This window comes from Pan troglodytes, chromosome 18, assembly GCF_028858775.2.
Source record: "Pan troglodytes isolate AG18354 chromosome 18, NHGRI_mPanTro3-v2.0_pri, whole genome shotgun sequence".
In the NCBI taxonomy this organism is placed as follows: Eukaryota; Metazoa; Chordata; class Mammalia; order Primates; family Hominidae; genus Pan; species Pan troglodytes.
Window position 1 is genome coordinate 56,120,522 of NC_072416.2, and position 26,461 is coordinate 56,146,982.

Consider the following 26,461-nt stretch of genomic DNA (forward strand, 5'->3'; position numbering starts at 1 on the left):
GCGCCTGTAATCCCAGCTACTCAGGAGGCTGAGGCAGGAGAATGGTGTGAACCCAGAAGGAGGAGCTTGCAGTGAGCTGCGATGTTGCCACTGCACTCCAGCCTGGGCGACAGAGTGAGACTCCGTTTCAAAAAAAGAAACATTTTTCTTTAAGTCCCTACATTCAAGGCCAGTAGTACTTCAGTGGGAACTCAAATAGAGAAATGGTGATCTGCTCCAATGCTTTAGGTGCAACTTAGACTATGTCATTCTGTCTTAAGCTCAACCTAGGACCCAACCCCTAGCAAGATGATTCCACTGGTCACATACTATTTTTTTTTTTTCCCATTTAGTCTTTAAAGTTGTTCTGAACCAGTTTATACAGTTGACCCTTGAACAACTCAGAGGTTAGAGGCACCGACCCCCTTATGCAAAAATCTATGTATAACTTTTGACTCTCCCAAAGCTTAACTACTACAGCCTTCTGTTGACTAGAACCCTTACTGATAATATAAACAGCCATTCAACACGTATTTTGTATGAATTACATACTGTATTTTGTATTCTCACAATAGGGTAGGCTACAGAAAACGTTATTAAGAAAATCATAAAGAAGAGAAAATATATTTACTATTCATTAAGTGGATCATCATAAAGGTCTTCATCATTGTTGTCTTCACATTGATGAGGAGGGGAAGAGGAGGAGGTGGAGGGAGAGGAGGAGGGACTGGTTTGTTGTCTCAGGGGTGGCAGAGGTGAAAGAAAATCCTCATATAAATGGACCCGCACAGTTCAAACCTGTGCTGTTCAAGGGTCAGCTGCATAATATGTCTTGTTCTTTAGATACTTAATACAAGGCATTTCACAGCATGAAACGTATAAGATGTTCAATGGAAATAGTTCTCTTTTCATATCACAAAGGAAACAGAAACATCACCATGAAAAAAGACAAACTAGGAACAAATTTACAAACCAGGAATATATCATTTTATTCATTTCCAGATTATGAGTATGACACAGCATATACATATATTTAGATAATATATAAAACATAGAATAAACCGCAGGAAGAAATATTGGTCTGGAATTCCTTATGGGCCATCTTTAATTCTGTAAGTTCATGGTAAAGGTATCTCCCCCCACACTGGGGCAGGCGGCGGAATAAGCTCCAGCGTTCATGCGCCACTCACAGGACTGCTTACCCCCACTGCACTTACAATGCAGTCACAGAGTTACGGCATGTTCACCGGTGTCCATGACAAGCAACACCAAGTATAAATAACAGAACTACAGCAGAGCAAACTAAGATAAATATGTTTTTGCATCGTCCTCCACATAGTTTCCTTTTAAAAAGAAGAGTCACATCCAGGGTCTATCCCTCGAGTCACAATTCCAGTTATTGCTGAAGGGAAAAAACAGAGAAGTGGCATCAGTTTAAGTTACTAGAAAATAGATGGTCAGTGTCACAGGCCCCCTGCCTCTGGTGACACTTGAGTGGACAGTGACTGTGGAGAATGGACACACATCTGCAGCACACAGGCAGGGAAGCACCCACCCTTGTGTTAGCAGGGACCTATCAGCTGATAATACTTTTGGGCTGATTAAGAGTTAAGATGGGGCTGGGCACGGTGGCTCACGCCTGTAATCCCAGCAGTTTGGGAGGCCGAGGCAGGCGGATCACTTGAGGTCAGGAGTTTGAGACCAGCCTGGCCAACATGGTGAAACCCCGTCTCTATAAAAATTAAAAATTAGTTGGGCATGGTGGCAGGCGCCTGTAATCCCAGCTACTCAGGAGCCTGAGGCACAAGAATCCCTTGAACCTGGAAGGCAGAGGTTGCAGTGAGCTGAGATCGTGCCACTGCACTCTAGCCTGGGCAACAGGGCAAGACTCCATCTCAAAAAAAAAAAAAAAAAAAAAAGTTAAGATATTTTCTGAAGTTCTGTGAGCCAGTAGTAGGAAGTGCCTCATCCCCTCTCACCGTGGAGAGGGGAAACAGCAGTAACAGAGTATTTCACAGGAGCATTCCTGATTCAGTGCTGGAAGGAGACCTAAGATCTTGCGATATAAAGGCACCCCAAAGTGTCAACACAGAGAGGCTCTGCAGCTGAATTCTTAGACCAGAGCACCTTCCAGGAACACAGCTCCCCCCACTCACTGGTGGGCCTTCCTCTGGGGAAGACTGGCTTACCTTTGCCTTGTTCTGAACTGGGAGATACAGTTTGAACTCTGCCGGCAGCTCATCTTCTGAGTAGAGTCTGTCTGAGAAGTAAACCCGTCGGATGCGACAATTTGCATGGATCTGTCAAGGCAATGCTTCTTTTGAGAGGCGAAATGTGACTGTTCTCCCCCTTTTCCTGAATCTTCTAGAGGCCCTCTTCCAGGACTGGAAACGCGTCATCTCCGGCATCTCCTTGGCTTGTCTTAGGGATGGATTCTGGCAAGAGGGAGGTCTTACTTGCTGCATTCACCTCTATACCTGACCCGACTTCTGAATATTTCCTGGACCTTTGTGAGGCCAAAGCTCCCTGGACAGTGTGGCAACTGAAGCCAGAAACCCACACTGTTCTGCTACGTGGGCCACAAGCCAATATTAGACGCAGTGTGCCCTATCCCCAACCCAGGGCTCTATCTGGGAAAGGAGCAGTACCTGCACTCTGAGGGTCTCGATGTAATTGGTGCCGTATGCTCGCCGTGTGAAGTCTAGCAAGTTGAACTGAATCTGGTTCCAGCCGTCATCCAGCCGCATGGGCATGGTGCAGATGAAGGGTTTGACCCGGGTGGTGCTCTGGTAGTTACTTGCCCGAAAGCGACGACGCACATTCTTGTCATCTAGTACCTGTGAAATACAGAGAAGAAGCATCACACTAGCTCTGTCTTGGAAGAAGCACACAACCTTGTCCAGCCAAGGACCTGAATTCCCACAGCTTGCTTTCCCAAGGCTGAGACTTAGAGGAAAATAAACAGACCAGACACAGGTCATACACTGCATGCAGATGGCCCGGAAGTAGCAAGTTTATCTTGTTTGTTGCCAAGACAACACCAGCTGCTTATGACATATAACACAGTCAGCAGGCTCTCAGACCATAGAGTATATAAATGTTCTTCCTTTTGAAAAATCAGAAATACTAAAACAGAACAGCCACCCACTATTAAATAATCACTCCCCAAATGGATACCACACTAACTCTGACACTTTGAAATTACTAGGTTTTCTAGGTGCTGTTTCTTTAAAAACCTGGCATTAAATTTTATTACTAATATCAAATTTACATAACAAGGACTGCACTGGGCTTATACTAGAAGCAGAAAAGAATACATGCAAAAGGATAAAGATACTTTGTAGGGCCACTTTTTCCCATCAGTTCAAAGGCTATCTCTTTGGTATAGCCAAGAGTGGACACATTCATGTACACATACTTACCTGCACTTCGAAGGTAAAATACTTCTTCAGGTTTTTGATAATCATGACAAGGAAAGGAAGTTTAATTCCCAGCGTCTTCTTGGGGTCTGCAGGGCATGTGATATATGTGGTGCTGTAGAGAGAGGAAATACTAATAAACACACTCCTGGACTCTCTTCCTTTGTGGTATGCACAACAATAACACACGGTCCAAGAGGATACACTGGAAAGCAGATCTAAAAGATTCAGACACGCCACCCAGTGAATCCCTCAGCCCTAAGTCAGCGGCTGCTTTAACAAACGCTGGACCCAGAAACAAAAGCTTAACACAGGACTAGACAGCAGCAATAAAATATCTGAAAAACAAAGCCAGACAGTGGATCTTAGAAGCTCCTCCAGTGAGAGAAGACCTCAATTCTGGTCCAGGGGAGCCATCGAATGACAGAAAACCAAAACTGAGACCTCTATGGCACTGAAAACCACACTGTCCACCCACTGGATGAGCTGTACAACACTGCCCACTCCCCACCCCAACACACACTTTGGTTAATAATATAGCTAATACTGACATCGTGCTTACTATGTGCTAAGCAAGGCTTTACGTGTTTTATATATATTCATTTATTTACTCCTCGCAATAACCCTATAAGGAAAATGTACTATTATTCTGCCCATTGTACAGATGAGTATGCTAAGGTCTGGGGGATTCAGTAACTTGCCCATGGTAAGCTCTAAGTGGCAGAGATGGACTCACATCCAGCACTCTGACTCCGCAGTCTGTGCTATTAACCTCTATGACGTACTGCCTCCCTAGTATATGATGTCTCTGGGAGAACAGAGGTGGCAACCTACCTTACATTTGTCCCTTCAATCTCCAGCACCAGGGACTGGATGTCATTATCAGTGATTCTTTTGATGTGGCCATTCCGTACCTACAAGAAAGAAAATTCGATTAGTACTGAAATATCTGACAAGGCTGAATAGGACTATTTAAAGAAAACCACGGTAGCCCAAGAGGCGTACAAAGAAATTTGTGACACAGCACACTGAAGCTTATATGTAAGTAAGCCAAGCTATTACCTCTAGACAGGGTCACACCAACCACCAAGGGAATCCCAGGTAACTTGGCAATCCCTAAATCTGGGGAAACTTCTCCCCAAATACATCAACTCAATTTAGATTCAGCTAATATCTACTGAATGCCTACTATGCACCAGGAATATCACACACATTCCCTTCTCACTTAAGCCTCACACAATAAAAACAACAAGGCAGGTGATACTGTTTGCATTTTACAAATGTGGACATTGGCACCCCGGAACTGCAAATGCCAAACCCTAAGTAGGAGACTAAGGATTCAGCAGCCTTTCCACTGCCTCATACTGCCTCGTAGATTTCTTTCTTTCTCTTTCTTTTCTCTTTTTTCTGAGACGGAGTCTCGCCCTGTCGCCCAGGCTGGAGTGCAATGGCGCGATCTTGGCTCACCGCAACCTCTGCCTTCCAGGTTCAAGCGATTCTCTTCCCTCAGCCTCCTGAGTAGCTGGGATTATAAGCGTGCAGCACCATGCCCAGCTGATTTTTTTTTTTGTATCTTTAGTAGAGACGGGGTTTCACCATGTTGGCCAGGCTGGTCTCGAACTCCTGACTTTGTGATCCACCTGCCTTGGCCTCCCAAAGTGCTGGAATTACAGGCATGGGCCACTGCGCCCGTCCTGCCTTGTATATTTCTTTGGCCAGAAAAGCCAAAGAAAAGCTGAGTGTTACTGAGGAGGGCAGCAACAAAAAGTGAAAGCATTCCTCCCCTGGAGTTATCCTGCTTCATGCTTCCCTATCTGCTTTTCCCTAATTTTCTATTTTTTAAAGCAGGAATTCAATTCCCATCTGTGCCACACACAGATGCCTTCTTTAGCATTTTCAGCCCACACTGACCTCTCTTTTCTCTGATTTGTTTTTCTGGCTCATGTTGTCTAGACGACATAATTTAGCACCTCATCCTACATTGTTTTGTATTGTTTGCTGCATATGTAGGAGGTAGATGATGGGGAGGAATCAATACTCAATACAGATTCCTCCTCTCAAAATATTTAGGAAAGAACGATTATCTTCAAGCATTAAACTTTTAAGCAACTAATATGGACAGAACAGAGATAATGCAAAGGCACTTTCAAAACAGGGCTGGGGCCAGGCACAGTGGCTCATGCCTGTAATCCCAGCACTTTGGGAGGCCGAGGCAGGAGGATAGCTTGAGCTCAGGAGTTCAAGACCAGTCTGGACAACATGATGAAACCCCATCTCTACAAAAAATTAGCCAGGTGTAGTGGCACGTGCCTATAGTCTCAGTTCCTCAGGAGGCTGAGGTGGGAGGATAACCTGAGCCTGGGAGGTCGAGGCTGCAGTGAGCCGTGATTGTGCCACTGTACTCAAGCCTGGGCGACAGAGTGAGATCCTGTCTCAAAAATGAACAAACAAACAAAAAAACAAGGCTGGACTATTAGGGCTGAATGGAATAACATATGAAAAAGATCAACTAGGTTTAGAACAGGAGACATCAGAAAGACAAACATACGGTCTTTCTTTGTGGAAAGGGCTGTGTTAGGCTGCCATAATCAATGACTCAATCACACTGACTAAAGCTCCTCTTGTTCACTCATCAGCCTGCTGATTACGATTTGGCTATTAGACTTGCATATGGGGATAAATCAGTGTTGGGTCTGGTAGTTTTATTTTTCAACATAAATTATTAATAATATGTTTCTGTTTTTAGACATTAGTCTCTGTGAGCTCTGTCACTGTGAGTCTGATCCACTCATGGTCTGCCTGGTGTTCTAAAGGTGACATCTGATGTCACTGCCCACCTTTTCCACAACTGCAACCAAGTCTTGTCTCCTTAAAAAAGAATAAGCTCAAGCAAGAGCCAAGACCAGTTATGAAGCATCATTTCTATCTTCGACAATGCTTAGCACAGTGCTAGCCATAAACTAAGCGTTCAAATATTTGCTGACTTCTGGAATCTGTCACCCTAAGAGCTGGCACATATGAATAGGTTCAAGGAGGGTTTTAAAAATTCCTGGATAACACATCCCCCGTGGACTATTATAGGAAGCCAGAGATGCTGGGGCATATCAAAAAGCCCACAGGGCCGCCAGCATGAAGAATGCTTCCACAAATGGGTGCCCATTGTCAGAGACAGAATACTGGGCTAGACGGGACCCCAATCGCTGCCAATGGAGCATTTCTTAGGCTCTCAAGACACAAAACGTCACATTGAAACGATTCTCAAACAAAGCTGGCAATGTTCAATGCCCTCCTGCTTTGAATTCTGGGCCCCTTTCCAAGGAGATTAAGAGCACAAAGGCTTGGGTCTGTGCAGAACACGCCACTACTGCCCACCTCATTCGCCATCTAATGTTCCCAACCTAAGTGGCAATATTCCTCCTATATTTTCTGTGGAAAACCAGGCAGATTCAGTGAAGAAGGAATTAATGAAGAAATCATTTCCAACTAATGCGAGCAGCCCTACTGATAAGAGCTGGCAGTATTCCAACAAGATGCAAACACTACTTTTATAACACACCACTAATTATTCTCAATAACATAACCATTCTTTAAAACGGGACAAACTGCAAAGATCAAATAGACAGTTAAATTGACAGGATTAAGAAGTAACTTGGGCCTGAAAACTGCTATTGCTAAAAAGCAACATGTTGCTATTGATCCACCCTTATTTAAAGCATGCCCTCAAATTTCACATCCCTCAAGCTCTCTCTGGCCAGAGTCAACAAGAGGCCTCCCTCAGTTCCAGAAAGACCAGCCAGATCTCACAGGGAGAAAATGTTAGGGAATCTGCCTTCTGCCCATCTCAAAGTTTACGACTTCCCTGGAACTCCAGCAGATATGACCTATTCAGGTCTTTACAGAAGAAAACAAAGCTGTACAATGCACACAGAAGCCAATGCAGGCTGGAAGCTGGACAGACTGTAGTATTCCTGCACTTCTGCCCAGAGGCAAGCAAGCTAACTTTTAGCTGGATTTTCAATAAATTACTAAAGAGATTTCTTTTTCTCCCAGTGTTACTAGATAACAAACACACTCACAAATTTAAGTTTTACAAAATGAATGAATGTATTCCACAAAACAAGGGAACTTGGAGGGGTCAAGGCAACTTTGTTGAAGGAATGCCCATCAGTCTCCCTAGATTTTGAACCTGGCTGGTGGTAAGACAAACTAAACAGAGCTTTTCCCCAAGAGACTGTTTAACCCCCGATGAAGAAAAACACAAGTATCCCCATGTGAAAAGTCTCCAGAGGTTTGAAATCAAATTAAGTGGATTTGTTAGTGAATTGTGATTTTTCTCCTTTATTAAGTTTAAAGGGCTGCAAATACAAACTCACTGGAAAAGAGTAGCGTGGAGGTGGTAAGGGCGATCAATCAGATATGTGCATTAGAGGGTAATTTCCCAAAGCCTCTTCTCTAGGCTCTAAAACTAGGATCAAAGGGTAGAGGCGACAGGCAATTTGGGGCAAAGGCTCCCCACCACCCTGGCCATGTGGCTGTCATTGCCTAATATTATAAAGGTCTTCCAGGAAAGCAACCGTCTCCTAAAACCAGCTTCTGACAACAGCATACAGGAAGATACATGTCTCAGAAAGTATCAACGTCCTTTCCTTAGCTCCTTCCAGTTCAGAGGTCACTGGGCAGGCGTGGCTTTGGGATGAAGATAAAATGAACTGCTCAGCATTTATTGCTCATGGCGGAAGCAGGTTTTAACATGTTCTGTCCCTCTCTAGATCACAAAGAGCCGACTGTTTTTGATTTGTTAATTCTTTTTCATTCATGACACATTCCCACTATCAAAGTGTGGCCTATGAGTGCTTTATTCCTCAAAATAAATAAATAAATAAATAAAAATCTAAAGCCAATATTGTTTTATTTCATTAATTTCCCCTCCCCTGCCCATGAGCTGGAGATACTCAAAGAGCTTCAGAATCCAGTTACTGGCAATTACAGATCATAATGGTTCTCTGCCTCTGCAGACAACAGAGGTGACCAAAGCTTCAGGCCAGTCTTACAATCACTCTCCCAGGCTTTCCATGGTTGCTAGGGCAACTAATAAAGAACACCGATTTCTCTCCCTCCCCGCAATGTAAGCCTCAGGGAGGTGGGTCAAGCTGAGGGAAAAAAAAAATACTACTACTGGGATAGGGAGGGAGCTGGTGGATGCTGTATTTCTATGACTGTTTTAAAAATAACATGAGTTGTAGCCATTCCCTCCCCCAACTTTCATTTTTCTGGCCCCACCCACTCAGCCTGGCAGGCAGCTGAACCCTCAGCCATCTGGCATCCTAGCTTTAATGACACATGCTCTAATTTACATTAAACCATTAGAGCTGTCCATTTCAGCAGGAAAGTTCCTGCACTGGGTTAAGGGCTGGGTTCCCACACAGAAATTAGGCAGAGGGAGACCCCTGTGGGGAGAACTGAGCATAGCTCCGACTCAGACTCCCAGGCTCCAAGGGTCAAAGGCTTCACTCCCTTCGCTGTACTTGACAGGGGCTATCCAGACAGCAGACAAGCAACTCTGGGCATACACCAACAACCCCTAAGTCAGCGTAAGGACAATTATGTGCACAGCTAAGAAAAGGCAAGTGTAATTAAAACCCATGTCTTCGGACGGGCGCGGTGGCTCACGCCTGTAATCCCAGCACTTTTGGAGGCTGAGGTGGGCGGATCACCTGAGATCAGGAGTTTGAGACCAGCCTGGGCAACATGTGAAACCCCATCTCTACTAAAAATACAAAAAAATTAGCTGGGCGTGGTAGCGCATGCCTGTAATCCCAGCTACTCAGGAGGCTGAGGCAGGAGAATTGGTTGAATCCAGAAAGAGGAGGTTGCAGTAAGCTGAGATTGTGCCATTGCACTCCAGCCTGGGTGACAGAGCGAGACTCTGTTTCAAAAAAAAAGAAAAACAAAACCAAAAAACCATGTCTTCGTTCAATTACAGTAAAACCTGACTCAGAATAATGAAGAACATTCTCCAAGTCAGAAAAAAAGTTTTACCACCTTTATGTCCAAATACACTCAATTCTACTACTGAAAACAGCACCAATTTAATTTTTATCAACAAGGCGTGCTAACTAAAAACTAGAATGTAGGAAATTTTTTCTGAAGAGAGACTTTATTTTTAAAATTAGAACAGGACATGGGAATCTAACACTATCCAGCAACAACAGCAGAAGACTCTGGTCTAATATTTAGTCTTGGAGTAGGGGAGAAACAGCAGCAGCTGAGAGAAAGACAGGGTGACAGGAAAGACAGACAAAGGCGTTTTCATGAATTAATGCAATCTCATCTCATGTACTTTTAGGATACTATCTTGTTTTTTTTTGAGACAAAGTTTTGCTTTTGTTGCCCAGGCTGGAGCGCAATGGCACCATCTCGGCTCACCGCAACCTCCACCTCCCGGGTTCAAGTGATTCTCCTGCCTCAGCCTCCCGAGTAGCTGGGATTACAGGCATGTGCCACCATGCCCGGCTAACTTTTGTATTTTTAGTAGAGACGGGATTTCTTCATGTTGGTCAGGCTGGTCTTGAACTCCTGACCTCAGCCCGCCTTGGCCTCCCAAAGTGCTGGGATTACAGGCGTGAGCCACTGCGCCCGGCCAGGATACTACCATTAAGACCGAAAATTGGCTGGGCGCAGTGGCTCACGCCTGTAATCCCAACACTTTGGGAGGCCAAGGCAGGCGGATCACGAGGTCAGGAGATTGAGACCATCCTGGCTAACACGGTGAAAACCTATCTTTACTAAAAATGCAAAAAATTAGCTGGGCGTGGTGGCGGGCGCCTGTAGTCCCAGCTACTCCGGAGGCTGAGGCAGGAGAATGGCGTGAACCCAGGAGGTGGAGCCTGCAGTGAGCCGAGATCGTGCCACTGCACTCCAGCCTGGGGGACAGAGCAAGACTCTGTCTAAAAAAAAAAAAAAAAAAAAAGACTGAAAATTATAGCATGTTTTACACAAGTATAAGTGGGAACAAAACCTCCTGGTATTTTCCTTACAACCAGAAGTAATGTTTACATTAAACGTAAGAGTCTTTTAATAAATATAAGATTTGCTGGTCCCAGATGTCAAGGTAACATTAAAGAAACCCCTAATTTCTTCTAAGCTGTTGGTTTAGAAACTTACAAAAACTTCTATCAGGAAACTGTATAGCCAGGAATACAGACCTTAAGAAGCTAATAATGTCAAGTGTGATAAGAAAGAAGTAAATTAACTTACCCTGAAGAGTCAAGGAAGGTCACTCTGAGAAAGGCCTTTGAACTGTGACTGGAGCCTAATGAAAAGATGGGAGTGAGGCTTGTGGGGTGGTGAGGGGCAGCACCCAGCAGAAGGACCAGGAAGTGCAAAAGCTTGAAGGTGAGAGAACAGGACTTCCTTCAATTCAGTAGGAGGCTACTACTAAGAGGGGGAACCGGGTGAAGTGAGTCCCGCCTGGAGAACAAGTGAAGCAGGTGCCAGAGCATGTGTTATGTGGCCTTAGAGCCACATTAAGGGCTTAGGGCTGGGCGAGCCACGGTGCAACAACTAAATTCTTCTCATTTCAGGAGTCTGGTTTTACAGTACTTCCTATTCCTAGAAATCTGGATGGTGGGCTAGGTTCAAACATCTTATTTTAGTTTTGAGCAAATTCCTCAGTCCCTGCCATATTTAATACTATATGTCATTACTTATAAAGTACTAACTACAGTCATGCATTGCTTAAGGATGGGATTACGTTCTGAGAAATGCCTCATTAGGCAGTTCCATGGCTGTGTGAATATCAGAGTGTACTTACACAAACTTAGACAGTACAACATCCTACACACCCGGGCCATATGGTATAGCTTATTGCCCCTAGGCTACAATCTGTACAGCATACTACTGTACTGAATACTGTAGGCAACTGTAACATAATGGTAAGTATTTGTGTGTCTAAACATAGAAAAGGTACAGTACTGTATAAACGATAAAAAGTGACACAACTGGATAGGGCACTGGCCATGAGTGGAGCATGCAGGACTGGAAGTTGCTCTGGGTTGAGTCAGTGAGTGAGTGGTGAGTGAATGTGAAGGCCTAGGACATTACTGAACACTTTGTAAACACAATACACTTATGCTACAATACATTTATTTTATTTAGTTATTTAGTTAGTGCTGGGATTACAGGCATGAGCCACTGTGCTTTAGTTATTTAGTTAGTGCTGGGATTACAGGCATGAGCCACTGTGCCTGGCCAGACTACACTAAATTTATTAAAAATATTTTTCTTTCATCAATAATAAATTAACCTTGGCTTACTGGAACTTTTTTACTTTATAAACTTTAAAAATTTTAAAAACTTTTAGACTATTTTGTAATAACACTTAGCTTAAAACACAATGTTCAACTGCACAAAAATATTTTCTTTCTATATATCTTTATTCCATAAGGTTTTTCCTATTTCTGTTTTTAACTTTTTAAACTTTTTTGTTAAAAACTAAGACACAAACACACACATGAGCCCAGGCCCACACACGGTCAGGATCATTAACATCAATCACAGTCTCCACCTCCACATGCTGTCCCACTGGAAGGTCTGCAGGAGCAATAATGCACATGGCGCTGTCATCTCCTATGACAACACTGCCTTCTTCTGAAATATCTCCTGAAGGACCTGCCTAAGGTTATTTTACAGTTAACTTTTTGTTCTTGTTGTTAAGTAGGAGTACATTCTAAAATTATAAGGCCAGCCACGGGAACTCATGCTTGTAATTCTAGCACTTTGGGAGGCTGAGGCAGGAGGACTGCTTGAGCATAGGAATTCAAGACCAGCCTGAGCAACATGGAGAAACCCCGTCTCTACAAAAATACAAAAATTAGTGAGGTGTGGTGGTGAGGGCCTGTAGTCCCAGCTACTTGGGAGGTTGAGGTGGGAAGATTGCTTGAGCCCAGGAGATGGAGACTGCAGTGAGCCCTGATTGCACTACTGCATTCCAGCCTGGGCAACAGCAAGACCTTGTCTCAGAAAGATAAAATACAATAAAATAATGATAAAGAGTATAGTAAATACATAAGCCAGTAACATAGTCATTTATCATCAAGTGTTAGGCACTGAACATCATTGTATACGCTATACTTTTACATGACTGGCAGTGCAGTAGGTTGGTTTACACCTACTCACAAACACGAGTAATGCATTTGACTTAACGAACAACTATTATGTTACTAAGCGACAGGAATTTTTCAGCTCCATGATAATCTTATGGCACCACTGTCATGTGTAAGGTCTGTCGTTGACTGAAACGCCATCATGTGGTGCATGACTGCATATACTGTAACTCTGTTGCTAAGGACTTTATATACAGCTTCATTGAATCTTCATAACCGTGAGAAATAGACGAGAAAACTGAATGGTTAAGGACATAGCTAAAATCACACAACTGGAACACAGCACAGCCAGGATGCAAATCCAAGGTGTCTGACCACGCCCTAGCATTGAGGTTTTTCGGTAAGGTACTGTTCTTCTGCTTAAGGAACCTGCAGTCCAGTGGACGATCTACAATAGAAAACTGCCAGCCACAGGCACACCCATGAGGCTTAACTCAAGTTCTCAATGAAAAGAATGTTTAAGTTGAGATTGGAAGGATGAGATGGAGGGGAGGGGCTGTGAGCTTCAGAGAGTCAAATAAATTGCCGGTGTGACAAACACTAATGAACAAGCCGTCTTCACAAAAGGGAAGCTTGCAAATTCACTGGTACTGTGAACACAGCGTTCACTTCTATGCAGACAGAGCCTAAACAAAAGTCAAACCAAATTTCTCAAGATTCTTCATAGAAACCGAACAGAAATTCTCTCTATATATACTCATGAAAGAAAACAATAAAGTTTTCTGAAATAAAAATAACTATAAATAGGTACCACAGTCAATATACACCTACTGGCAAAAGTCAAGGTCATTTAGTCTAGCTAAATGTAGACAGTCCTCACCTCCCCACAAACTCTGTCCCTATTACAACTTTGCCTTAGTCCCTGGCAGCAGGAAAAATATTTTCTCTATCTTCCCAAGTCTACACAAAGCCTGTCACTAAGCTGTCGCTCAATAAATCTTTGATAAGTACATCAATTCCCAGTGTTCCCCCTGCTGGATTGAATTTCCAGCACTTTATGCAGACATAGCTGAGAAAAAGCACACACGACAAAGCTGAGGGATACGGCCCCAAACTTTCCTTTTTCTTTTCTTTCCTTCCCTTGCCCCAAGAGGGGAAAAATCCTCAATTCTAAATATTTTTCAATTGAGTCTAAATAAGAAGAGTTAGAAACACAAAATTAGCTTTTACCGTTGTGAAGATTTTGCTTGAAATGAGTGTTCTAAAGGTTTTGCCAAAATGTCTGTTTAATTTACTCCAAGTAACCGTGCCAATCGATTTAACAATGTTTTCACACGTGTTTATGTCATTAGGGTACCATCCGACCTCTAGTGGCGTTGTTAAGGGACACGGTGCACCATGGTTACTATGCTTTTATATTCTTGGGTAAACATGTTGACTATTCAAAAAGCCGCATTTGAAAAATAAAACACAGCACACAAGATCAAGCCCAGAAGGGTTAAAATGGAAAACTGATACAAGTTTCGTAACAGAAATTCTGAGGCCTCCCTACTACTGGAATTCTTTCAGCTTTAGTAAGTTCTCTATCTGCTCTGAAAACCTCTCCTCCTAGGTCAAGTCCCATTCTCGATTTCAATTGCCTTATACTGACACTTTGTTACAATTCAGTTTCCAAATTCCACTGGCACAGAGGGCCCCCCTCTCTTCATGCCTTCTGACAGCCCATAACTGAGTCAAGTGACAGCTGGGAAGCCAACCTCCTTACAGAGTTCCCAGGCACCCTGGGCTCTCTTTGTACAGATGCAATTTACAGTTTACAATGCTTTGTTCCATTGTGAAAAAATACATGAAACTAAAAACCTCAGGAACGCAGCAACGTTAAGGAACTGCTTTCCTGTACTCTGGCACTAGCTCTAGCTTGTGGATAGAATCATCTGAAAGAGAAGAGATGGGCAGATTTTACATACACAAAGGCCCAACTTCATTATATTCAGATTTTTCAACTATCTTATGAAAGTAACACACCATCCTAAAAGCTGCCCTCAGAACGCAGAGTTCCCTAGTGGTGACAGGCAGAAAGCTGCTCATGTTCTCTCCCAACTTCATGTGGCCCTCATAAAGAGCTCTCATGTGTGGATAAGGGAATACAGAGACGTGTTCCAAGATAAAATTCAAAATTCTTGGCTTCATTACCAATAAATCCTACTGAGATTATTCCACATGCATCTCTCTAAAAAGCAGCATTCGGCATACCCACACTCGCCATTCTCCCAGAGAGCAGTACTAAGAATATGACTTAAATTTCACATTGGAGTGCCTCCCGTAACTTATATTCAAGAAATAGTACAGCTGATTGCCTGGGAATTTGCATGAAGAACGAAATACCAAAGTAATAAAATGCAGACCAATTCATAGACAGCTAGATCTTTCTTCACATCTGCAAAAAATAGATTCATCATCTCGTGGGGCCAAACACATATCATCTAGTGGATGCCTGAATAAAGATGAGGCCTGTACTTGGCTCTGAGTTTATTAATCCAAACAAGACTTTGACTGTCAGCATTCTGCAGTTTTCCTGATGGAGAAATCAGGCACCGAGGGCATAGTACAGGCAAGTCACAGTGAGTGTGGAGCAGGTGCCAAGGGCCACTGAATTCTGACTTATTTGGGATCAGTGGGAGGAAGGGAGCAAATGAATGCAATTTAAACATCACTGGCTTGGCCGGAGTCTTTCTGTCTGCTCCTCTGTAAGGGTGCCTGAACAAAGGCTCCGTGTCTAGTGCCCAGCACCGTGCCTGGCACAAAAACGGATATCAGTAAATATTTGGAATCCGTGAATAGCAGGTCCTTTCATCTTTACATCCCCAAAGCTCCTTCAAATAAGTTCGTGCATTTCATGCTACGAGATGGGCACCATCAACCCCATTATATTGGTGGGGAAACAGTGGCTCAAAAGAATGGACTGACCGACCAAGTCAAGACAGCAGCGAGGGTCGCGGTCCTAACCACACCACAGCTGCAGGACACTTAGATCTCAGCCACGCCCACCCACATGCACCGCCCCCCCCCCCCACCACCACCTCCGCTGCTTACACGACGCCCCCACCTCGCGCCCCAGTCCCGCCAGGCTGGGGACAAGGCACAGCAGCGTCCTCTCGGCCTCTCCCAGGCCCCAATTCGACACAACCATTCCCCGTCCCCAGCCCCCGGACGAGGAGGGGGTGCAGCCCCTCCACCCCGCCCCGTCGCCGCCCCTAGCCCGACCTTTTTGTCCCAGATTTGCAGAGGCTTGCTGCCGATGCTGTAGAGGATGGAGAGGAAGCCGCTCTGGAACGTGTTTTTGAACATCTCGCCGGCGGCCTTCTCCTAAGCCGCCCCCGGAGCCGACCTAGGCCCCGGAGTAGATACAGGCACCGAGCGTCGAAGGCACAGCAGCAGGCCGGCCCTGTTCCGAAGAAGGGTGGTTGAGCTCCTGACCTCCGGATCTGCAGCCACTGATGGCCGGACTCGGACGCGGGAACGCTAAGTCCGCGATCTTCAGCTCCTAAGCTGCGAGCTCAGAACGGAAACCACAGCAACTACCGCCCGCGCCGCGGTATTTCCCCGCCTTCAATGGAGGCGGAGGGCCGCCCGTTGCTTAAAATGAATCCCTCCGCCCATCTGAGCCCGCCCCCCGGGAGCGCGGGGCCCAATCCCGTTACCAGGACCACGGACTTCCGTTTCGTTCCGCCTGTAAGTCCCGCCTGGTCCCGCCTCCTCCTGAAAAGCGCTCAGTTGTCAAGGAACTATTTTTCTTGCCGTCGTCCCAGAGATGCCTTTGGAAAAGCGGAAGGGCACGGAGGGTTCTGGAGTTTGTTGCTGGCACCTGCGTGGTGTCATGAGAACGTGGCGGGGCGGTGAGTGACGTGAGGGGGCGAGACGGCCAGGCCGGGAGTAGTTGCCCGCGCGGGAGAACAGGGGCTGCGCAGGGAAAGCGGCTTTGAAAAAGAGCTTCTTGGCGTCGGGCGGACGCCCAACAAATGCTTGTCGGCCAAGTACAGGATAAGGTTAAAGGGAACTAACCAATATTCAGCACTAACTGTGATAAGCGCCTAATATACATCCCTGCCTGTCATTATTCACATTGTGGCATGCAGTCAAAGCGACACTCTGAGGAAAATGTATCGCCTTAAATACATTGATTAGAAAATAAGAAAGCCCGAACATGATTAGGCCGGGCGCGGTGGCTCACGGCCGAAATCCCAGCACCTTGGGAGGCCGAGGCAGGCGGATCGCTTGAGTCCAGGAGTTCAAGACCAGCCTGGGCAAAAAAGCGAGACCCTTCCTCTACAAAAAAATACAAAAATCAGCCGGGCGTGGTGGCGCGCGCCTGTAATCCCAGCTACTTGGGGGGCTGAGGTGGGATGATCCCTTGAGCCCGGGAGGAGGAGACTGCAGTGAGCTGAGACCACGCCACTGCACTCCAGCCTGGGCGACAGAGCGAAACCCGGTCTCAAATAAATAATCCTGAACATTAAGATAAGGCAGACATTCATAAACAAAATTAAGAAAGTTGAGTTGAACCAACAGCTGATTTTTATTTTATTATTTATTTGTTTATTTATTTTTGAGACAGGATCTCGCTCTGTCACCTAGGCTGGAGTGCAGTGGCGCGATCATGGCTCACTGCAGCCTCGACCTCCCTTGCTCAGCCTATCCTTCCACCCAGTCTCCAGAGTAGCTGACTACAAGCGTGGGCCACCATGCCTGCGTTAATTTTTTGTTTTTGTAGAGACAGGGTTGCACTATGTTGCTCAGGCTGGTCTCAAACTCAGGCTGGTCTACACTCCAGCCTGGGCAACACAGTCTCTGAAAAATAAAAATAAAAATTAATACGGCTGGGCGCGGTGGCTCACGCCTGCAATCCCAGCACTTTGGGAGGCTGAGGCAGGTGGATCACGAGGTCAAGAGATCGAGACCATTCTGGCTAACACGATGAAACCCCGTCTCTACTAAAAATACAAAAAATTAGCCGGGCGTGGTGGCGGGCGCCTGTAGTCCTAGCTACTCGGGAGGCTGAGACAGGAGAATGGCGTGAACCCATGAGGCAGAGCTGGCAGTGAGCTGAGATCACGCCACTGCACTCCAGCCTGGGTGACAGTGAGACTCCGTCTCAAAATAAATAAATTAATAAATTAATTAATACCTAGAATATTTTAGAAAACACATAAAGTAAGCTAAATTTTGAGTGTAAAGGGAAATCTCAAATGTTGACATAGTCACTGAGCATCTACCTAAATATTGTATTTTTTGCCTAGGCCTGTGCTGGGTGGTATGGCTGATAGAAAAGGAGTCTGTAGCTAATATCATCATTATTAGCAGTTTTTGTCCACTATAGCAGTAAGTTGAACATTTACTATGTGTCAGGCACTATATATTAACACCTTAGCATGTATTAACTCATTCAGTCCTCACATCAGCCCCCTAAATAATCCAGCCAGAATTTCTGGACATAGTGAGAAAATATATGAATCTTATTACTGTAGAAAGTCAAAAACTTTTTATATGAAACTGTCATTTTTGGATGATTTCTGGAGAGGCTATACCTTAGACTGATGAACAATGTATCCCTTGATTTTTATTAAATTGTTAAAAATATCTTAGGCAAAAATTCCAGTTAAGAAAAGCAGACATATTAAAGAAAGAATTGACTATAGAAGAGTTATTATGATGATTATTCAAATGCTACACACAACTTTACCCCCTTGAAAATCTGTATGAGATAAATTATTTTCTAGGAAAAAAGTGACCAATTTTGGGTCTAGAACTAGAAAACCAAATAAACAATAATCATAGAGGAAAATAAAGATTGTGATTGCTCCCCTTCAGAAAGGTTCTGAGTCTAATTATTTTATGTGAGTTTACTTTTTTTTCTTTTTCTTTTCTCTCTTTTTTTTTTTTTTTTTTTTTTTTGAGACAGAGTCTCATACTGTCACCCGGGCTGGAGTGCAATGGAGCGATCTTGGCTCACTGCAACCTCCGCTTCCTGGGTTCAAGCAATTCTCCTGCCTCTGCCTCCTGAGTAGCTGGGACTACAGGCGCCCACCACCATGCCCAGCTAATTTTTTGTATTTTTAGTAGAGACAGGGTTTCACTATGTTGGCCAGGCTGGTCTAGAACTCCTGACCTTGTGACCCTCCATCTCCCAAAGAGCTGGTATTACAGGCATGAGCCACCGCGGCCGGCCAAGTTTACTTTTTTCTGATTAATGTAATGTAATATTAAGTTCATTGAGGAAACTGTGCAAAATAACATTATGATCACTCATAATGCCATTATTCAGAAATAATTGTGTACTTTTGTGTATTGTCTGTTCATGTCTTCCTGTCTTGCCATCCTCACCTATCCATTTGACTTAATTCATTCCCCTTCCTCATCCAATTGTTAAAAAATACATACAGACATTCATGGAAGTTTTGTTTTAAGATAGACAGAGCCAGGCGCAGTGGCGGCACCTGTAAGTCTCAGCTAACCGGGAGGCTGAGGCAGGAGGATCGCCTGAGCCTGGGAGGTTGAGACCAGCCTGGGCAACATAGTGGGACTTGTCTCAAAAAAGTAAGATAAAATAAAAATAAGCAGCACACATTTTACAAAGAAAAAAAAAAACCGGCCGGGCACAGTGTCTCATGCCTGCAATCCCAGCACTTTGGGAGGCCGAGGTGGGTGGATCATTTGAGGTCAGGAGTTCGAGACCAGCCTGGTCAACATGGTGAAACCCCACCTCTACTAAAAATACAAAAATTAGCCAGGTGTGGTGGTGGGCACCTGTAGTCCCAGCTTCTAGGGAGACTGAGGCAGGACAATCACTTGAACCTGAGAAGTGGAGGTTGCAGTGAGCCGAGATCATGCCACTGCACTCCAGCCTGGGTGACAGAGCAAGACTCTGACTCAAAAAAAAAAAAAAAAAAAAGCCAGGCACAGGGCTCACTTGTAGTCCTAGCTACTGGGGAGGCTGAAGCAGGAGGATCCCATGAACCTAGGAGGTAGAGGCTGCAGTGCTGCTATAATGGAGATGGTGAATAGCTACTGCACTCTAGCCCATCTCTAATATTTACATATGTATAGATACAATAGACACATACTGAGCACATTCTTTAGCACTGTGGCTTTTAAGATCCATCCATTGTACCAGTGTGCATCTAGTCCATTGCTTGTAACTGCTGCTCTGTTTTCCAGGTGTGCCCCAACCACATTTTATTTGTCCATGCCTGCAGTAATGGACATCCTTACACCTGTCCTCTTAAGGACCTATATGAGAATTTTCTTTCTCTCTTTCTCTCTCTCTCCCTCTCTTTCTTTCGACAGAGTTTCACTCTTGTTGCCCAGGCTGGAGTGCAAGGTGCAGTGGCGCAATCTTGGCTCACTGCAACCTTCACCTCCTGGGTTCAAGCGATTATCCTGCTTCAGCCTCCAGAGTAGCTGGGATTACAGGCGTGTGCCACCGCGCCCAGCTAATTTTATATTTTTAGTAGAGACGGGGTTTCTCTATATTGATCAGACTCGAACTCCTGACCTCAGGTAATTCACCCATCTTGGCCTCCCAAAGCGCTGGGATTACAGGCGTGAGCCACCGCGCCTGGCCAAGAATTTCTTTTGCATACACATGCAGTAACAGAATTTCTAGGTATTCATCTATGCATATACAACGTGTAATGTGACTAAATGGCTCTCCAAAATAGTGTACCCATTTACACTCACATTAGCAATGCATGAGGATCTCTGCAGTCACATCCAACCACCAATAATGGATGTTATTTCACTTTCTGAACTTTGCCAGTCTGATAGGTATACAATGACAATTCATTTTATTTATCATTTGTCTGATTACTAACATGCTGGCTTATATCCTCATAGGCATTTAAGTTTCTTTCTTTTATTTTTATTTTATTTGGAGACAGAGTCTTGCTCTATCATCCAGGCTGGAGTGCAATGGTGCAATCTCAGCTCACTGCAACCTCCGCCTCCCAGGTTCAAATGATTCTCCTGCCTCAGCCTCCTGAGTAGCTAAGATTACAGGTGCCCACCACCATGCTTGGCTAATTTTTGTACTTTTTATTTTTTTTGAGACCGAGTTGTGCTCTTGTTGCCCAGACTGGAGTGCAGTGGCGTGATCTCGGCTTACCACAACTTCCAGCCTCCTGAGTTCAAGCGATTCTGCTGCCTCAGCCTCCCGAGTAGCTGGGATTACAGGCATGTGCCGCCAAGCCCGGCTAATTTTGTATTTTTAGTAGAGACGGGGTTTCTCCATGTTGGTCAGGCTGGTCTCAAACTCCCGACCTCAGGTGATCCACCCGCCTTGGCTTCCCAAAGTGCTGGGATTACAGGCATGAGCTACCGCGCCTGGCCAGTTTTTGTATTTTTTAGTAGAGATTGGGTTTCACCATATTGGCCAGACTGGTCTCGAACTCCTGACCTCAAGTGATCTGCCCGCCTCGGCCTCCCAAAGTGCTGGCATAACAGGCATTAGCCACAGTGCCCGCCCATTCTTTATTTTAAAATTGCCATTTGGTATCCTTTGCCCAAGTCTCTATTGAGGTACCTTTCTTTTCCTTACTGATTTGCAATAGTAAATAGTATGTCTAGGTATTAAGAATCCCTCGTTGGTTTTAGACACTGCAAACATCTTTTCCCAGTCTGTCAATTGTTAATTTCATTTATCAATGTCTTCATTGAACAGAAGTCTTAATTTTTATTTATTTCCTTTCTTTTTTGTGTTATGGTTTGTACTTAGAGGTTTAAAGAAGTTATTACCCACCCTTAGGTCACCTTTGCATATTAACTGCATAGATTTATATTACGCATTTATGTTTCAGTCCTTCCAAAGATAGTATTTGCATGTCGCATGTAGGAAATCAGTTTTATTTTTCTCCTTAGAGTAAGCCAGTTTCATTAATGTCATATGTAAACTATTTTTTCCTGAATGGTTTATGAAGCCACCTTTATTTTATATTAAGTTTCCATATATACAATGTATCTATTCCTGAACTCTCTTCTAGTCCACTGGTCTATTTAAAAGTTGTTACACCAATAAGACCCAGATTATTAGATTGTATTAGTATTGTTTTGTAGTGTCTTTTTTTTTTTTTTTTAAACAGAGTCTCACTCTGTCGCCCAGTCTGGAGTGCAGTGGTGCGCTCTTGGCTCACTGCAACCTCTGTCTACCCGTCCCAAGTGATCCTCCCACCTCAGAGTCCTGAGTAGCTGGGACTACAGGTGCAGCCCACCACGCCCAGTTAATTTTTGTGATTTTTGGTAGAGATGGGGTTTTGCCATGTTGCCCAGGCTGGTCTCAAACTCCTGACCTTGGGTGATCCATCCACCTCAGCCTCCCAAAGTGCTGGGATTACAGGCGTGAGCCACCACATCTGGCCTATAGCGTGTCTTAATATCTGACAGGCGAATCTCTCTCTTTTTTCTCAAGTCTAATTTGGCTAATTTTCACAGACCTGATTCTTCCATTTAGATTTTACAGTAAGTTTGCTGACTTTCTCAAAAATATTTAACTAGTTTTGATTGTGATTGCATTGTAATTATAAATTAGTTTAGGAAGAATTAACATCTTTATAATATTGTCATCCCTACGAAAAAAATATGTACTATCTCTCCATTTCTTTTTTTTTTTTTTTTTGAGACGGAGTCTCACTCTGTCACCCAGGCTGGAGTGCAGTGGTGCGATCTCAGCACACTGCAACCTCTGCCTCCCAGTTCAAGCGATTCTCCTGCCTCGGCCTCCTGAGTAGCTGGGATTACAGGCACGTGCCACCATGCCTGGCTAATTTTTATATTTTTAGTACAGACAGGGTTTCACCATGTTGGTCCGGCTGGACTTGAACTCCTGACCTCGTGATCTGCCCACCTCGGCCTCCCAAAGTTCTGGGATTACAGATGTGAGCCACTGTGTTCGGCCCTCTCTATTTCTTATTAAGGTCATCATCTGTCTTCATGCTTTAAAACTTACTCCATAGAGGTCTTATATTAAATTGTTTCTTAGATATTTTTATATCTACTTTTTATATCTTCTTATATCTATGTCTTCTTAAATAGATAGATAGATTTTTTTTTTTTTTTATCATTCTTGGGTGTTTCTCGCAGAGGGGTATTTGGCAGGGTCATAGGACAATAGTGGAGGGAAGGTCAGCAGATAAAAACAAAGGTCTCTGGTTTTCCTAGGCAGAGGACCCTGCGGCCTTCCGCAGTGTTTGTGTCCCTGGGTACTTGAGATTAGGGAGTGGTGATGACTCTTAACGAGCATGCTGCCTTCAAGCATCTGTTTAACAAAGCACATCTTGCACCGCCCTTAATCCATTTAACCCTGAGTGGACACAGCACATGTTTCAGAGGGCACAGGGTTGGGGGTAAGGTCACAGATCAACAGGATCACAAGGCAGAAGAATTTTTCTTAGTACAGAACAAAATGAAAAGTCTCCCATGTCTACCTCTTTCTACACAGACACGGCAACCATCCGATTTCTCAATCTTTTCCCCGCCTTTCCCCTCTTTCTATTCCACAAAACCGCCATTGTCATCATGGCCCGTTCTCAATGAGCTGTTGGGTACACCTCCCAGACGGGGTGGTGGCCGGGCAGAGGGGCTCCTCACTTCCCAGTAGGGGCGGCCGGGCAGAGGCGCCCCTCACCTCCCGGACGAGGCGGCTGGCCGGGCAGGGGGCTGACCCCCCCACCTCCCTCCCGGACGGGGTGGCTGCTGGGCGGAGACGCTCCTCACTTCCCAGACGGGGTGGCTGCCGGGCGGAGATGCTCCTCACTTCCCAGACGGGGTGGCTGCCGGGCGGAGAGGCTCCTCACTTCTCAGACGGGGTGGCTGCCAGGCGGAGGGGCTCCTCCCTTCTCAGACGGGGCGGCTGCCAGGCGGAGGGTCTCCTCGCTTCTCAGATGGGGCGGCCGGGCAGAGACGCTCCTCACCTCCCAGACGGGGTCGCGGCCGGGTAGAGGCGCTCCTCACATCCCAGACGGGGCGGCGGGGCAAAGGCGCTCCCCACATCTCAGACGATGGGCGGCCGGGCAGAGACGCTCCTCACTTCCTAGATGGGATGGCGGCCGGGAAGAGGCGCTCCTCACTTCCTAGATGGGATGGCGGCCGGGAAGAGGCGCTCCTCACTTCCTAGATGGGATGGCGGCGGGGCAGAGACGCTCCTCACTTTCCAGACTGGGCAGCCAGGCAGAGGGGCTCCTCACGTCCCAGATGATGGGCGGCCAGGCAGAGACGCTCCTCACTTCCCAGACGGGGTGGCGGCCGGGCAGAGGCTGCAATCTCGGCACTTTGGGAGGCCAAGGCAGGCGGGTGGGATGTGGAGGTTGTAGCCAGCCGAGATCACGCCACTGCGCTCCAGCCTGGGCAACATTGAGCACTGAGTGAACCAGACTCCATCTGCAATCCCGGCACCTCGGGAGGCCGAGGCTGGCGGATCACTTGCTGTTAGGAGCTGGAGACCAGCCCAGCCAACACAGCGAAACCCCGTCTCCACCAAAAAAATACGAAAACCAGTCAGGCGTGGCGGCGCGCGCCTGCAATCGCAGGCACTCGGCAGGCTGAGGCAGGAGAATCAGGCAGGGAGGTTGCAGTGAGCCGAGATGGCAGCAGTACCGTCCAGCTTCCGCTCGGCATCAGAGGGAGACCGTAGAAAGAGGGGAGAGGGGAGAGGGGAGAGCACTTCCCAACACTTCTAAGACTGAAAATAAAATTAAAGTAAAATTAATTCAAAATAAAATTTAAACGTAAAATAACAGCAATGTAATCTCTCACAGTGCAGAAAGCTAAGAAGTCCAAAATCAAGGTGTTGACTGAAGGCTCTGGGGCAGGGTCCTTCCTTGCTTCTTCCTGGCTTCTGGTGGCCCCCAGGCATTCCAATCTGGTTGGCTTGTGGCAGTGTCATTCCAATTTCTGCCTCCATCTCATGTGGCCACCTTTTCTCTGTGTCCTCTCCTCTCGTTATAAGGATACTCAGCATTGGATTAAGGGCACACCCGAAATCCAGCATGACATCATCTTGAGATCTTTGACTAATTACATCTGCAAAAACCTTCTTTCCAAATAAGGTCACATTCTGAGGTTCTGGGTGGACATGAATTTTGGGGGGATATTACTCAGCCCACAATACTGCTTTACCGGAGAGGATGTCTTTGACAACCCAGTCTCAAAAACAGCACCCCCTCCACACCCTACCGACACTTGTCTTCCCACTGCTCTGCCTGATTCTTTTTCATTGCACTCATTACCACTTGACAGTCTAAACAGTTATTTGCTTATTATCTGTCTTGCCCATCACTCAGTTCTGAGCTTCTGGGAGGAAGAATTTGGTCTGTCTGGCTTATAGATGTATTCCCAGTACTCAAGCCTAGTGCTTGCACTTTTAAGTGGGTATGCAGTATGTGTTGAATCAGTGAATCAGAATCACAGGCTTGGGGCTCCTGGCCACTGAAGGCACAGCACAGGCTCTGTGTCTCCTGGTCTCTGCAGCTCCAGACCCACCCAGTCCGTAGAGACCCTCCTCAGCTTGGAATCCAGGCTCACTGAGCCCATTTGCCTGCCCACAAAAACTCTGTGGTCTCTTACTACGTTGTGTTGTTCTTGTAACTTTCTCTCAGTAACTATGCATTTTCCCCAATTAAAATGAAAACACAGCTGGGCACAGTGGCTCACACCTGTAATCCCAGCACTTTGGGAAGCCAAAACGGGAGGATTGCTTGAGCCCAGGGGTTCGAGACCAGCCTAGTCAATATAATGAGACCTTGTATCTACAAAAAAATAAAAATTAGCCTGGCATGGTGATGCACGCCTCCTGTAGTCCCAGCTAGTCGAGAGACTAAGGTGGGAAGATCACCTGAGCCTGGGAGGCGGAGGCTGTAGTGAACTGAGACCTTGCCACTGCACTCCATCCTGGGTGACAAAGTGAGACTCTGTCTCAAAAAAGAAAAAAAGAGCCTGGGCGCAGTGGCTCATGCCTGCAATCCCAGCACTTTGGGAGGCCGAGGCAGGTGGATCACAAGGTCAGGAGTTCGAGACCAGCCTGGCCAAGATGGTGGAACTCTGCCTTTACTAAAAATACAAAAATCAGCTGGGCGCGGTGGCAGGCGCCTGTAGTCCCAGCTACTCAGGAGGCTGAGGGAGGAGAATTGCTTGAACCCAGGAGGCAGAGTTGCAGTGAGCCAAGATCGTGCTGCTGCACTCTAGCCTGGGCAACAGAGCAAGACTCCATCACAAAAAAAAAAAAAAAAAAAAAGAAAGAAAGAAACAAACGAACAAACAATAGCCAACAGCACAAACATCTCAATTGGTTCAGCTTACACAATTTTGAAAAATTAAGAAATTATGAAAAATAGTTAAGCAAACTTTCCATTTGATGGGTGCTAAAACTGCTTTGCCCAGATCAACTATAGAGAAGAACAGAACTTTCAATGGCAATTTTAAATAAGTGGGATCAAGAATCTGAAGCATTTCTTAAAAAAAAACTGTAACAGGAGATGACACATGGGTTCACCAGTACGATCCTGAAGACAAGCACAAAGCAGTGGCTACCGAGAGGCGGAAGTGGTCTGGCCAAAGCAAAAGTAGACCAGTCGAAGGTCATAGCAACAGTTTTTTGGGATGCTCAAAGCATTTTGCTGTCAACTTTCTGGAGGGCCAAAGAATGATAACATTTGCTTCCTATGAGAGTGTTTTCAGTAGGTTACCCAGAGCTTTAGGAGAAAAATGCCTGGGAAAGCTTCACCAGAGACTCCTTCTCCACCACAATGCTCCTGCTCACTCCTCATGAAAAACAAGGGCAATTTTGCAGAGTTTCAACAAGAAATCATTAGGCATCCATCTTACAGTCCTGACTTAGCTCCTTCTGACTTCTTTTTGTTTCCTAATCTGACAAATTCTTTAAAGGGCACCCATTTTTCTTCAGTTAATAATGAG

General features: G+C 45.5%; 1 protein-coding gene across 2 annotated transcripts; it reads right to left on the reverse strand.

The window, feature by feature from the left end:
* Positions 1 to 943: 943 nt before the first annotated feature.
* On the reverse strand, positions 944 to 18,362 carry CFAP20 (cilia and flagella associated protein 20). 2 transcript variants are annotated; one of them, XR_010152624.1, is made up of 6 exons: positions 15,767 to 18,362; positions 4,233 to 4,312; positions 3,402 to 3,513; positions 2,628 to 2,816; positions 2,169 to 2,414; positions 944 to 1,381 (listed from the first exon to the last, which is right to left on the reverse strand). XR_010152624.1 is itself a non-coding variant. In XM_511001.7 (6 exons), exons 1-6 carry the CDS (start codon positions 15,848 to 15,850, stop codon positions 1,376 to 1,378), a joined length of 582 nt encoding a protein of 193 aa, XP_511001.1. In that variant the 5' UTR covers positions 15,851 to 18,362; the 3' UTR covers positions 944 to 1,375. The 2 variants fall into 2 exon arrangements, 1 of the variants encoding a protein (XP_511001.1); XM_511001.7 differs by having other exon boundaries at positions 2,169 to 2,279.
* Positions 18,363 to 26,461: the final 8,099 nt, after the last annotated feature.